This window comes from Muscardinus avellanarius (genome assembly GCF_963383645.1).
Source record: "Muscardinus avellanarius genome assembly, chromosome: 8".
Taxonomy (NCBI): domain Eukaryota; kingdom Metazoa; phylum Chordata; class Mammalia; order Rodentia; family Gliridae; genus Muscardinus; species Muscardinus avellanarius.
The window spans coordinates 13,757,049-13,772,089 of NC_137794.1; the positions used below are offsets into that span (position 1 = coordinate 13,757,049).

Consider the following 15,041-nt stretch of genomic DNA (forward strand, 5'->3'; position numbering starts at 1 on the left):
TAAAGACAACTTTAAAACCACCTATCAATTTAGTGTACATACAAGAGCCTGGCTCCCTTAACTATGCCAAGGGATTATGTCGCCCAGACTGGCTTTGAACGCCTGGGCTCAAGCAATCCCTCTGGGACTACAGGGTGTACTACCACACCCCAAAGAAGCCCGCCGAGTGCTGTGTGCATGTCCATCACCATCACTACGAACTACATTAGGATGTGAGATTTAAGTGCACCAAATAAATGTATTTTTTAAAAAAGGAATATTTTTGTAACTTACAAAACTTAAAATTCAACATTCAAGAGAATGGCCTTTCTGAGGTAATGGTTCTTCTTCTTCTTCTTCTTCTTATTATTATTATTATTATTATTATTATTATTATTATTATTATTTTGGTGGTACTGGGGTTCCTGGAAACCCTTCTGCCTCCAGGCTACACTCCCAGACCTATTTTTTATATTTTTATTTGGAAACAGGGTCTCCTAAGCCAATGCGGCTGGCTTCAAACCTGCGCGATCCTCCTGTCTCTGCCTCCCAAGTGCAGGATTACAAGCGTGCGCCACCACACCCAGCTATTCCCATTATTTTAAACTATTTAAAATTAAAAAAGAAAAACTTGGGACATTATAATCAGACTCTACCTACAGACCCCTGAGGAGGTCACTCTAAGCCTGAAGGCTTGAATCCCAGCCTGTCTCTCACTAATGAGCAGGATTTGTCTGGTGTGTGTTCATTACTGGATCTTAATGTCCCCGAAAATAAATATAAGCGTATCTGTTATGGCGATTAGGGCTAATATAGTTAACAGAGCCAGTTCCCTGTCTTATTTCCTTGCACAGACCTTGTCCCTACGTGCAGTCAGGGACCTTCTCCGCATGTGTGCCTAGTCAGGGTCTTTAGCCAGCTCCACAGAGATCGAAGGACAGGCCCTACGGACGCTGCTGCCTCCGGCACTCTTAACTCATCCTGCGTTGTCCACAACGGGCAACCCATGAGACAAGAAGGGAGAGAAAGCAAAGGCTTGACCACAGACTCTCGCCTCCTGCTCGAGCTCAAGCTCGGGTGCAGTCGGACCATCACCCTCCCTGCGGGTCGCCCTGACTGATTCTCGGAGGGAGTGGAGGCCTTGGCTCTCATCAGGAGACCCCACCAGCCCACTCTAGAATGTGGTTCTCCAGACTGCTCTAGTAACAGCTGATAAAACTTAGGACCTGTGTAAATGCAGAACAGGATAAAACAAATGATATCCTTTCCTTATCTTTCAGCATATACTATCTTTAATCAATGGTTCATGAGAGTGTCTGTACCCATCAAGAAAACTATCCAACTCAACTCAAGTATCCTTGCATCTCTTAGAGCCCCTAACAACAAATGTGCTACTGAGAAGTGCTGGGGCTGGTGGGGGGATTTTACCCTAATTCTGTGTACCTAATTCTGTGTAGCCCAGGCCACAAGAGATAAGGAGACCCAAACTCTACAAGTACTTATCCATTACTTGAGTTAAAATGTAATATTACAGTCACACAAGAAAGATACTGGCATTTTTAATGTTTTTAAATGTGATTTTAAAATTAAGACACTTAAGATGCAGTATGGGAATTACTAGTCTGTAACAGGACTGCTAATAAAGTGATATTGGCACCTTAATACCATGTGACATTATATTGCTAAAACTGCTTTACCACGACTGAGTTGATGAATAAGAAAACTAAGGTACAGGGAGGGAACTGGACAGGGGTCTCATACACCTGTTGAGTGGAAAGGCCAGATCCACTAAGGGATCTGCATCTTTTCCCTTTTGTACAAGGGATTGAACCCAGGGGCATTCTCTCTCCAAGTCAGACCCCGGCCCTTTCTATCCTGAAATGAGGTCTTGCTGAGTTGCCGAGGCTGGCTTTGTATCTCAGCCTCCCAGGCACTGGGATCACAGACATGCCTCACCACGCCTGCCGGGCTCTGCAATTCTAGCCAGTGTTCGGCCTCCTCCTCTTGAGCTGGCCAGCCACCTCTGTGAACTGGCGATACATTTGTACATATTTAAACCTACACATTCCAAAGAGAACGAGTGTCCTTCCACCTTTGCTTCCTGCCATACCAACCCTGCTTCCCACCACGAGGCCCATTCTCATGGGAAATCACCTCTTAAAACTGCACGTCACCGGGCGTGGTGGCGCACGCTTGTAATCCCCGCGCTTGGGAGGCTGAGACAGGAGGATCGCGCAGGTTCGAAGCCAGCCTCAGCTACTTAGAGAAGCTCTCAACAACTTAGTGAGACCCTGTTTCCAAATAAAATATAAAAATAGGTCTCGGAGTATAGCCCGGAGGTAGAAAGCCTCTGGATTCCACCCCCAGTACCACCAAAAACAAAACAAAACGAACTGCACATGTGTTCACCCAGAGTTTTATGCAAAGACAAGCAGGTATGAACACAGCCTTTATTTTTTTTTACTAGAAAGGTAGCATCCTAAATACATTGCTTCCATCAATTAATAGATTTCTGTCTCATTTCTTGTGCATATCAGTACTTTTAATAGCTGCACAGAAACTCAGTCTATATAGACCTTTTTTTTTTTTTTTTTTTTTTTTTTTTTGCAGGTCTGGGGATGGAACCCAGAGGCATTTGACCTCCGAGTTACACACCCCGCCCAATTTTTTATTCTTTATTTTGAAACAGGGTCTCACTGTGTTGCGGAGGCCCTCACTAAGTAGCTGAGGCTGTCCGTGAACCGCGATCCTCCAGGTCTCAGCCTCCCAAATGCTGGGATTACAAGTGTATGCCACCACACCCGGCTGACCCTTGCTTTTTTTTTTTTAAATCAGTCCATTCTTAACAGAGATTTTAAGCTTCAATTTAAATTTCTGCCAAGTTAAGTTTGCATGGTGATATTGCTATCATGCTATTCATCCTCCTCTACTAAAACACCATGATTTCCTATGGTCCCAGCCACCCCTACCATTTCTGCCTCTGAGGGTCGGTGGGGCCGCCCCTAACCAGCCCTGTAGGGGAAGGATGCTCAGCCCTGCCTCCCAGCACACTAAGGCCCAGTGTGCCACACAGTCACAAAGCAGGGCACAAGTTACACTCTTTTTATGTTGGAATGTAGGCCAACTGTATATTTAGGATTCTATTTCAGGGATGGGATGAATGGTTTCTTCAAGGAATTTACATCTGTTCTCTACTATGTTTTAAAAACCTTTTTTTAATCCGCTTGGTGGTTTTTTTTTTCCATTTTGGTGAGCAAAATCATTAAGAAATTAAAGAGCAAAAGAAATTAAGATAGACCAAGTAAACACATGGCACTATAGTGTAAGGCCATTAAAATAAAATCTGTAAACATTTATGGTAACATTATTTGATTGGGAGAAATGATATTGATTAGGAATGATATGCTTTTACATATCTCTGTGTTTACAGTGCCAAATTAGAATTTAAGACTTTGGTCACATGTTTCCTTATGATGGCTTTGCTCTGGAAACATTTTTAACAAAACAATATTTTTGAAACAAAAACATATTTTACAGTAATCCCCAGGCTCCCCAAAGAGTATTAAATACAGTCATAGTTTTTTTTTTTTTTTTCTTCTTATAGCCAAGAGGTTTATTCAGGCGGCAGGGTTGAAAGCAGGAGCAGTCAGAGAGAAAGAGGGAGAGTAAGAGAAAAGAGAGAGAGAGACAGACAGACAGACAGCGAGCCAGGCATCATAGTTTTTGAAAAGAAGAATTTTCTCTTCTTAGGCAGCACTCTAACACAACCTTGATCAGCGGCTGCACCAGGCTTTGTTAGCAAGGACCACACCCTGGGGCTCATGGAGTTCAAGACCACTCAAATTAAGGTCACCGTTCCCAAGGGCACAGGTGCGAAGTCAAAGCCAAAGAAATGAAGGCCTACTTCCTTCTTTCCTTCTCTCAGAACATTTTCCCAATTCCGGGTTTATTGATAATAACCACTGAATGCTACTTTTAAGGAGGAGATTTAACTAAGCAGGGAGTAGAGAAATTTAGGCTATCTTTCTTCTTTATGGTATTATGTTAACATCAAAGAACAGACTCTCATGGAGAGAGCGCTGCACAGGTTGAAGAGCCAGCAGCCCGCTCCGGGGCAGAAGCCGGCTTCCCAGGGCTCGGCCCCCATCGGCAGGCTCCTACCTCTCCACCCACTCCCACTCGGTGTCCCTGAGCACTCTGAAGACGCTGGTGTGCACGCCCACCTGGCCAGAAGGCACGGGTAGCTAGGTAAACTGACCTCGGCACTTGGCTTGTGAAGTTAACGGGCGCTTCCAGTAAGAATAACTAGCTCGGCTCCCATCAATCGGCAGTACCAGTGCACTTCAGGTGTGCCTAAGGTCCATTTTTTAAAATGAGATATGAACTATAAAATCAGTGCTCCCCCCCCCACCCCAGTATTGGAGGTAGAACCCAGGGGCATTTTACCTCCATGCTATACCATCAGCCCATTTAAAAAAAAAAAAATTTTTTTTTTAATCTGGGGATGGAACCCAGGGGCATTTGACCTTCGAGCTACACTTCTGCCCTATTTTGCATTTCTTTATTTTGAACAGGGTCTCACTAAGTTGCAGAGGGTATAAGTAGCTATCTCAGCCTCCCAAATGCTAAAATTACAAGCATGTGCCACCCTTCCTATTTTTTTTTTATCCGTTATTTCTAAACAAAGTCTAAGTTGTGGAGGGCCTCACTATGTAGCTGAGTTTGGCTGCAAACCTGTGATCCTCCTGTCTCAGTCTTCCAAGTACTGGGATGACAAGCATGTGCCACCACACCCATCTAAAAATTCAGCTTTTAATCGCATATAATTCTGGGGCTTTAAGCACCACATTTATTCGCAAGGTACGTAAACATCACCCCAAAAAGAACACCCACCCCCATTAAAATTCCTTATCCCCTCCCTGCCTCACTCTTATCCTCTAGCAACACCAATCTATTTTCTGTGTCTACAGATTTGACTAGACAGTTTTTATAAATAGAACTGAACCGATATGTAACATTTTCTGTCTGGCTTCTTTTTTTTAACACGTTTTCAAGGTTCATCCGTATTGTCCCATACCACAGTACTCCATTCCCTTGACTGGCCAAGTAGTATTCCATTGAATGAAAATCCAATATTCCACTTATCCATTCACCCACTGATAAAAATGTGAGTGGTTTTCACCTTTGGGTTATTATGAATCATGCTGCTATAAACATTTATGATCAAGTTTCTGTCCGGTCACACAGTTTCAATTCTTCTGCGTGCACAGAGCTATGAGTAGAATTGCTGGGTCCTATAAGTGCTAAAGTCAACTTTTTTTTTTTTTTTTTTTTTTTTTTTGGTGGTACTGGGGTTCCTGGAAGCCCTTCTACCTCTGGGCTACACTCCCAGACCTATTTTTATATTTTTATTTAGAAACAGGGTCTCCTAAGCCAGCGCGCGCGGCTGGCTTCGAACCTGTGCGATCCTCCTGTCTCCGCCTCCCAAGCGCGGGGATTACAAGCGTGCGCCACCACGCCCGGCTAAAGTCAACTTTTTGAAAGAGGACCCGTCTGAAATCGTTTGCAATGAGACTGTACCATGTTACACACCCACCAACAACACAGGAAGCTGTTTTTGATTTCTCCAAATCCTCAACACTTGTTATCAGTCATCTTGATTCTAATCTCATGGTGGTTTTGATTTGCATTCTAATTCATCCACTCTTGAATGTAAAATACACAGTTTTTGACTTAACTAGAAAGTGATCTTAAACGTGTTTTCACTATTAAAATGCTCCTTTAGAAGACAAATACATGCACACATTACACCAGCATCGGCTAACTCTTCAAAGCAAAGTTACCTTTTCTGGCTTTATCAGTGGAAATTTTCAAGTATTTTTTTAATGACAGTGAAGTGTAAAGCCAATGCTGAGTGCGCACTGTTTCCATGGAGATACCGAGGGAAACTCAAGGGTTTTATTCAGTAGTTTATCCTTAAAATCTGTGTGAGACTGGGCACTTGGTAAGATCCCCACATGAGGCCCCTGCTCCTCCAGTGATGCCCTCCCAGGCTAACTGGCATCTACTTAATTTTACCCCGACTTTTTCCTAAATGGATTTAAAGGTCTTTAAAATGCTCAAACTTGCAAAACAGACTCGTGGAATAAAAAGTTCGGGCCATGAAAGGGAGGAAGAAACCCAGGTGCTCATTGAGAGAAACATGTATGCAGTGAAGAAATGAAGCATCTTCGAGGAAGAAATGAAGTTCAAGAGCCAGCCCTTCCAGCCACCATCAACGCAAGCCCTGGCAGGTCACTGATCCCCAGCCACAGAGGAAGCCAGTGATGCCCAGGATGCTCGGCGCCAGCCTCTCGAGTAAGGGTGTCGCAAGGAGATGGCGTACGTGCCTAGTGGAGCTCCTAGCGGAGCACCTGCTCGCTGTCTGCGCCAGCGACACCTCTCCCCCGTGCTGGGCTCCCTTCAGCACCCAGAAGTGCATGCAGCTGCTCTTGAAGCTTGTCGGAATCAGCCTACAGTTTTCTGGCAGCAGAGGCAGAAAAGTAAATGTGATAAATGCCAGCAGTGTTATTGTAAGAGGAGGAAGCTTAGCATTCTTTTGGCAAGGTATATTTTCCCCTAAAAATACCATTTTCTCTCCCTAACAGCTCCTTGTATCAGGAAATTAAGCTACGGTACTAGAGGATTGTGACTCTTTATTAGGGGGCTTCAGAGTAAACAGAGCTGTATTTTTCATAGATGTTTATTTATAACAACTTTTATAGAAACTGAGTATGGGGAAATAGGCCAAACATAGGACTGTGCAGGGACAGGCTGCTGAGGTCCCAGCACAAAGCTTCCAGATCGAAAACGTCATGTTGGAAGGAAGAGAAGTCATACCGTGTGCCTGGTTAGTATATTTACTTAGATGGAAACACCGCCAGGCTACATACAGACACAAAGAGAGGCGACCAACCAAGATCCCCGCTGGATCAGAGCATAGGGCAATCCAGGCACACACACTCATTACGTCCATACAACTGCACACTAAACAAGCAGGCCTCTGTGCAGAGACAAAAGGCTGAAGTGTTCATTGTGTGAGGACAGAAGGGTGGGCCAGGGCACCGACAAATTGGGTATCTATTTCACTTCTTCTAATCATTGGGAAGTCATGACAAAAGAGAGAGAATTTCAATCATTGAATAAGGAAAAAACCTCAGCCAGTTTGGGGGATGGGGAGGAAGCAGGTAAAAACAAAAATTAAAGTTCACTTTCATAGAAAGGTTTTGAAGCTTTTTGCTTGGTTTATGCAGAGTTTGCTAGGATCTGCATAGATCACAATAAAAATTTTACCATGCGTGCTGCTCAAAGAAATAATTACTGCCGAGTGTCTCAAATGGCAGTCTCCAAACTTAAAAAGTGTCGGTGGCAGACATTTTAAAAGCAAGCATTACAGCTCCATTCAAAAAGTTAGACCCGCTAATAGTGCAACTACACTGGCACCAACAGGAATCCACAGCGCCCACCCCCAGAGAGCCGGTTCTCACTCACAGTGCCCCAGGAGACTTCAACAGAGTCCGTGGTTCCCCACGGACATGGGGAACCAGAGTGTGAGAACCACTGACACCCAAACATTCTAGTCTAGAATGGTGATCTCCGTACATTTAAGAGTATGTCTCCATAATCCTCACAGTTATTTTTAAAATACATAGATGTTTTATGTGCCTATATATTACATATATTTTAAAATACACATTAAAAACTAAAAAAATTATAAAAATAAGACAAAAATATTTTAAAATATTTTATTAAAGATACAAAATCGCTTCATACCTTACTTGGGAGAGCAATAGGATTGAAAATATTTTGTTATTTTTGAAACATTTTATTTCATATTTGGTGGCGAAACAATTATTTTTTAGTTGTTTTGGTTTCATGTCTATAAAAGGTTAAAAAAGATACTTAACAAAGTTACACTAATCCAATAAAAACTGCCTCATCAGCTACTTTAATAAACATAAATTTAATTCTTTTCTAATTATGGAAATGTCTTTGTTGAGATTCATCTGATAAATTACCATCCTCTCTGGTGTCAATTAATGTTTATGAAGACTAATCAGAAGGTGTTACACTTTTGTATTTTTGACAAAAAGGATTTAAAAACCCCACTGAGTTAGTTCTCGTTCATTGTTGAACATCACCCATACTTTGAAGGACTGAGTGACACATATCTGCCATTATAGAAAGGGGTCAGCAAATCTGGGACACATTTATTTTAGTAGAAGTAAAATGTGTAATTTTGCATGAGACAGCCAGCAGGGTTGCCAACCCTGCAGGACAATTCCATGGCCATGCCTCAACTCACGACAAAGTATTGTAAAGTTTCTACTACAGCCGGGCCTTGAAAGCTCAACTCACAATTTTTCAACTTTAAAATAGTACAAAAGCATTCAGGAGGAATCAGACTTCGAATTTTGCATTCTGATCTTTTCCCGGGCTAGGGATTTTCAGTATGAGGCCCTCTTGCGATGGTGGGTGGTGGCTGTGAGATACAGCCGCGACTCCCAGGCGGCCACGTGACCAGGAGAGGAACCAAGGGCCGCCGTACAGTGCTCGGTGCTGCTCAGCTGTGGTGTTCCCGGAGGCAGATGTAGTAAGTGCATTCTTGACTGACGGTGTTTTCAACTTGCAGTGGGTTTGCGGGGGGGGGGGGGGGGGGGGGGAGATCCAATTGCAAGTCAAGCAGCATGAGTATCTCAAAGACTCCCTCCCTGTTAGCATACTAGACTGGTTACCTGTGTGGAGTCGCAGAGTAGAGCACGAGGAGCAGTGCTTAGCAATGCACTAAATGCTCACCACCAGGCCTGGACCCCGCTCCTTGTGGGCTACTAGGTCTCCTCTCTCTCCTGTCAGACCCAGCCAGTGGTTACACATGATACAGGAGGGACTGAGCAGAGGCAGCAAAAACTCTAAAGGCCTGGTTTCTTTCTGGCTTGCTTGGGTGTCAGTATCTCTCACACACCAGGGGGTGACGCTCGCACCTCACTGCAGCTTGCACCGAGGCACCCGGGAAGCAGAAGCAAGCTTGCAGGGCACCGCAGGATAGTTCAGGATTTTTTAAAGAATTTTATTGGTGCAATATGTATACTAATAATCAGCTTCAAAGTGACACATTTATATGTGTACAAACATCTCTTTGTGGCCCCCTAACCCCATCCAGGTACCCTGTACACGTCTCCCTCAACGCCCAAGCCAGTAAGGCTGCTGGTGACACTTTCACATAGAGACCCAATCTTATTTGATGTGTTTCCTTCCTCACGCTTCCTTCTCTCCCCCCATCCCCTTCCACTATCCTACTGGTCTCACTCCTTATTATCATGAGGTCCCCTTTTGTTCCTATTTTCTCTCTAGCTTCCATATATGAGAGAAAACATATGGTCCTTGACTTTCTGAGACGGGCTGATGTCACAGCATAATGTTCTCTAGTTCCATTGATTCCCCTGCAAATGGCATCACTTTGTTCTTCAGGGCTGAGAAAAACTCTACCGTGTGTATGCCACGTTTTCATTATCCATTCATCTGCTGAAGGACACCTAGGTCAGTTCTATAATTTGGCTATAAAAATATGGAATGCCTAACAAATTCGCATGTCTTCCTTGTGCCGGGGCCATTCTAATATTTTCTGTATAATTCCAATTTTAGGATATGTGCAGCCAAAGCAAGAGTCAAACGCTTTAGATTTGAGAGGGATACGGGAATCCTCAAATATGCCAAGCACCATGTGAACCACGCACCAGTGTGAGCAGTCCAGCTTCAGCATTAGCCATCCAAGGCTTCAGCTTCCTCTCAGGGGCACCCACCCCTGCTACGCTGCATTTTCAGTGATTGCTGTGATAAAAATCTGTGTGGAGAGGGAAATGAGGTGGTACTTTAAGAAGCCCAACAAATACTCACATCCCATAATAAATAATGGGGATACTTAAGAACAAAATGAAAATATTTATTCTTTCCACTTATATGTACTACTTTTTGAATAGCTACTAGGTTGTTAGGACACAACTACTTACTAAGTTATTTGAAGTGAACTGTTTACTAACTGGAACCATTCGGTATTTCTAGGAGTCCCTACGGGCCCTGAGGCTCAAGTGGACTTACACAGGACTGGGGCCAGAAGAGCTGTTCCAGTTCTACCATCAGCCCCCCAAAACTCTTCAACCTTACTAACTCAAGTGGGCAAAGACACAGATGGGAGAGATGCTTGCAGGAGCTACCAGCCTGCGGACAAAGGCTTCGGCCCTCTCCCCAGGCTGGGTGCTCCCATCCAACCCAAGAGGCCAAGACCTTGAGGAACACACAGCTCTCCAAGGTAACGTCAAGAGAAAAAACAGAAGACCTGTCTCCACTGACGCACAAAGGTAGACACTTATTCAACTCTAGAGCAAGGCGAAATTATGCCAAAGTGCTACTTCGGATTCCACTAAGATAAGAGTAGGTATCACTCATTCAGTAGCCATTTTATGCCTTTTCCAACTTCCCTGCAATAGTAAATAGGTGTGCCTGCTTTAAATCGGTTCTGCTTTTTTCTCAGAACCATACCAGTTCTGAAAAGTTGTGCTGGTGGCTAAATGTTTGGCTAATTAAATACATTAAATATTTCAAAGACACCACTTGGGAATGCTTTGAGAAACAGAAGAATCTCTTCTCTGAAGAGAATTCCTAAGTTTTCCAATAATGATTTGCTTTAAATATAGAATACTCCTATGTGCACGAGCCGTCCTCAGCAAGTCTACTGCAGTTCTTTTGAGAGCCGCTTCGTATGCCCAGGGTCCCCGGGCTTCCAGGCTTCTCTAAGGAGGAGTTTGTTCTTTGCTTCCTTTTACTAAGTCTCTTTGTATTAAGAGAGCAGGCTATTACTTGAGCATGCAGAGATCTCAGATTCAACAGGAAGAAATCATAGCGTCTCTTGCCATGATACAAAATAAGAAACTCTTGTTTCTCTTTATTTTCACAAACTGACCTAATAAGAATCAGCTAATTTCAAGTTCAGTGGGGCATTTTATTTTGGAAACCATCAGTATTCGTGCCGTAATAGTAACAGGGGTTGATTAAATCTAAAAACAAACAACCCCAAACACACTATCCCCTCATTACTGACAGAAAGTGCAGAGACACAAGAAATCTTGAATACTGACAAAAAGAGGTACTGATAGTAACAAAAACAACATGCGATAGATAAGGAATATTATAATTTATTCTAGAATTATTAAATATTTTCCATTCAAATAGTGCAGAAGAAGGTGAGGGTCACAATGGTTTTAATAGGAACATATTTTCTCTTAGAGTGTTAGACCTTTTTAAAAAGATATGAGGAAAGAAGAGGGGGAGGGGCAGGTACCAGAGGTAAAAGAGACTCTCGCTGTGCCAGGCACAGGCTGAAAATGAATGGGATAGAATGTACCAAGGAAATGAAGCTTCAGAGACCTTGAAGAGGAAGAGGAGGACAGCATCGGGGTGGGAGTGTTTAAAGGGTTACTATATTGCTGGGTGTGATCCCAGCATTTGGGAAGCTGAGACAGGAGGATTGTGGTTCACCAACAGCCTCAGCTACTTAGTGATGCCCTCTGAAACTCAGTGAGACCCTGTTTCCAAATAAATAAATAAATAAATAAATAAATAAATAAATAAATAGGGCTGGGGGGTGTAGCTTGAAGGTAGAATGCCCCTGAGTTCCATCCCCAGTACAGCAAGAAAGAAAAGTAAAAAATTAAAATAAATGGTTACTATATCTAAGAATTTTAAAGGTATAAGTATGTGAAAGTTGATGTAACAAAAGTATAAGTGCATGAAAATAAGATATAATTGCTGTTTCCTCTGCAACTGATACCCTCCATTCAAGGTGTACCGAGGGCTTCCCATCTTCCCCTCCTGAGAGCTGAGGGCACGGTTCTTGATCAGCAGGTCTACTTGTACAGAGTCCACTTACTTGTGTGTACCCCAGGAAAACACTGACTCGCTACAAAACAGGGGTCCCCCGGGAGAATGAAGGAAAACTGTCCACTGAAACTCTCCTGGACCTCCGGAGAGAGAACCCTTGCAGGACGGTCGGATGAGTGGCCTCAACTGCTCACTGTGGCTCTCAAAGAGCAGGTTTCTGTTCGTCTTGGAATCTAGGCAGGACAGTAAATAGTGGGGTAGCCGCTTATGACACCAGGGACTCTTGCCCTGGCTGAGGCCCACCCGCTGAGCCACTGTTACCACCCGGTCAGCCACTGCATGGCTTGTACAAGTGGCTACGGTCCGCTACACTAACTCAGTCAGTTTGTTTGTGGGCGTGGAGAGCAGAACATGTATTCACCAGCACACATTTTCTTCAAAGGACTCTACTCCTCGCCATGGCTAATTCCAGCAACGTGGCGATGCGCCATCTCCTCCCTCCCCGCTGCCCAGACACACCACGCCGCGCCCTGCTCTCAGAGCTGCGGCTTACAAATGCTGCTGTTTAGAGGCGCATTCCTTACATTTTCAGTGCACCCCTTCCTTTGTTGGCTCTTCTCTCTAAAATTGGTGAGTGGTAGTTTCCAGCAGCATTTCCTAAGTACTAACAAGTAAATTCGTTGGCTTAAGTTAACTACTACTTGGAAATCCATCAGTTTAAAGAGAGCCAGCAAACAAATTAGGTTTCTTACTAGTCCCAAGTAGCAGCACACTTCGATAACCATTAAAATTTAGGGGAGACTGGATGCCAAAACACAGGAGGCTGGGTATCATCCTCCTTAAAGGAATCTGTGGCTTTCTCTGTAGAAAATAAGAGCTGTGAAAGGTAAGGAGGGTTGGGGCTGATGATTCTAAATGTCCTTTCTCCCTGACACACACAAACTTCGCATAAAAACTTACTTGCCAATATTTTCAGGCAGAGATTGCAGTGAGATGTCATTTACCGAAAGACATGTTAAATTTTGCAATTCAGGAAAGCTTTCTGGCAACCTAGAACAACAACAACAACATGTTGTTAGTTTTTTTTTTTTTTTTAAAGCAGTATACACTGAGCACAAATAACGTCTATATACTAATTGAAATCATCTCTTCAAAATTATGTTGAACGTGGCATGTTTGCCTTTTCTTCATATATATATATATATATATATATATATATATATATATATATAATACTTGTAAGGAAAAAATAAAAGACTCTGACTACCTGCTAGAAGCACAGGGGCCGGATCAATACTTGTTAATAGGGTAATGCAGCAAGGTCTACGAAAAGGACAGATAACGTGAGTTCTGAAAATAAAAGCAGGTGAGCGCTCTCTGATTGAAAACGATGAGTTGCTGCTGCAGCTACAAATACCCAGGAGGGAAAACACTTCATCGATTAGCAAAGAATACAGAGAACATTTCACCAGCCCACAGGATTATAATAAAACAAAGGACAGCTGCTCGATCGTTTTCCTTCCTGTGGCTTATCATACCCAGAGCAAAGGATTATTTTGAGCTGATCAGCTGACAGCCAACTGCCACTTTCTTTAACTTTTTTCCTTTAATTCAAAATGTCACTCACTCACTTGAGATAATTGTATGTTTCCCAATGTTGTACACAAAAGCAGCTTTTTTTATATGTCTCATAAACTCCAAAGGATGATAAGTATTTAAAATTTACAAAGAAATTCTGGTTTCAATATTCCTATGGTTACCAGTATGGAGGGAAGACATGAACTAAAGGCAAAAAGATCTCATTGCATCTAAAATGAGATGCAATACAGGCATATAAATCTGCTGGTATAGACAACAGAACTACAAAAATGACACTTTTTTCAGAAGGGGGAGATTTCTGGCCTCAGTGACAGCATCTAGATTAGAAGCTTTCATTTTCCTTCTTCTAAGTTCTCTTTGGGGGAAAAAATCTTATGTTACAGTTTGACATTTAATATAGGTTAATTCCCTACCATAAAACCAAATCCAGGCCCCCGGATCAGGGTATTAGCTGGCATGTTTATAATCACTAAATTATGCTCTCAGGAAGAGTTGACTGAGAAACAGAGGTAAGAGTTTTACTTATAATTCAAAAGAATCAACACATCTGGTCGGCTTGAGTTTTTACGAGAAAGTACACATTACCATTTTGTAATTTTGAAACTAACTAAAAGGTTTTAAATAGCAGATTTGCATTTTTACCGGCTGTTAACATTAAGAGCCAAACTAGGGTAACGTGAGGAGGAAGCAGACTCACACCAAAAAGTGAAGGAAGCCGGAGCTTCCCCCTCACTGGCTGTACAGCCCCAAAGGTCAGTTCATCTCGGGACCTCGGGCCTTCAGCACAGGGTGAGGGGGCCAAGCTAAGGGCCTTCAAGGTTCCTTCAAGGCAGACACTGTCTTACTGCTTAAAAACAGCACACCTGCCGAGCTTAAATGGCTTTAAGACATCTGCCAAACAGAAGGCCAGGATAAAAACCAAGTAAAGCCTCCTGTAATGTGGTACGTCCTAGGCAGGAGAGTCTGAGATACGGTGAAATCAAACATCAGCAAACATTAGGAAGGGAAAACTAAAAAATGAAAGAGAGGATTAAGCAACTGAGCGGTTAAAACAAAACAAAACAGCGGCACAGTATTTCCTGGCTTGCCTAACCCTACGAGCTGCCGTAAGCTTAATTCAGTGCATGGAGCATTTACTGAGCATGTACTCCATTCTAGGATTAGAGCTGGGTTAGAGACAACAATAAAGGACAGAAGAATACAAGTAAGTTCCTCCATTTCGCTGGGGGAATCTAGATCAAAGAAATAACTTAGGTGTTAATTTCAAATATTGTGACAAGTGTACAGAGGGTTCTAAGAAAAACCAGAGGAGAGGCCCCTGAGATTCAAATGGCCAGCAAAAGCTGCCGATATGCAGTGGTATCGCGGCATCCTGAAGGGGGCAAAAGGACCAGGGCTGGCAGAGTCAAGAAGAGACCGGTGAGAAGAGAACTGACCAGGGCCGGGATGTAGGCCAGTGGCAGAGCGCTTGCCTAGCAGATCTGAAGTACCACAGAAAGGAAAAAATGAACTGAACTACCCACAAGCACGTTCCTGGAGCAGAGCCTGGT

At 43.2% G+C, this 15,041-nt stretch overlaps 1 protein-coding gene across 1 annotated transcript in view; it reads right to left on the reverse strand.

Moving 5' to 3' along the window:
* LRRC1 (leucine rich repeat containing 1) overlaps window positions 1–15,041 on the reverse strand; it is a gene marked incomplete at both ends in the record, with an annotated part of 130,896 nt that overhangs the window by 30,024 nt on the left and 85,831 nt on the right. The window contains one exon of the mRNA XM_080699730.1: window positions 12,853–12,942. Coding sequence (XP_080555856.1) covers window positions 12,853–12,942 — 90 coding nt within the window. The remainder of the gene's footprint in view (window positions 1–12,852; window positions 12,943–15,041) is intronic.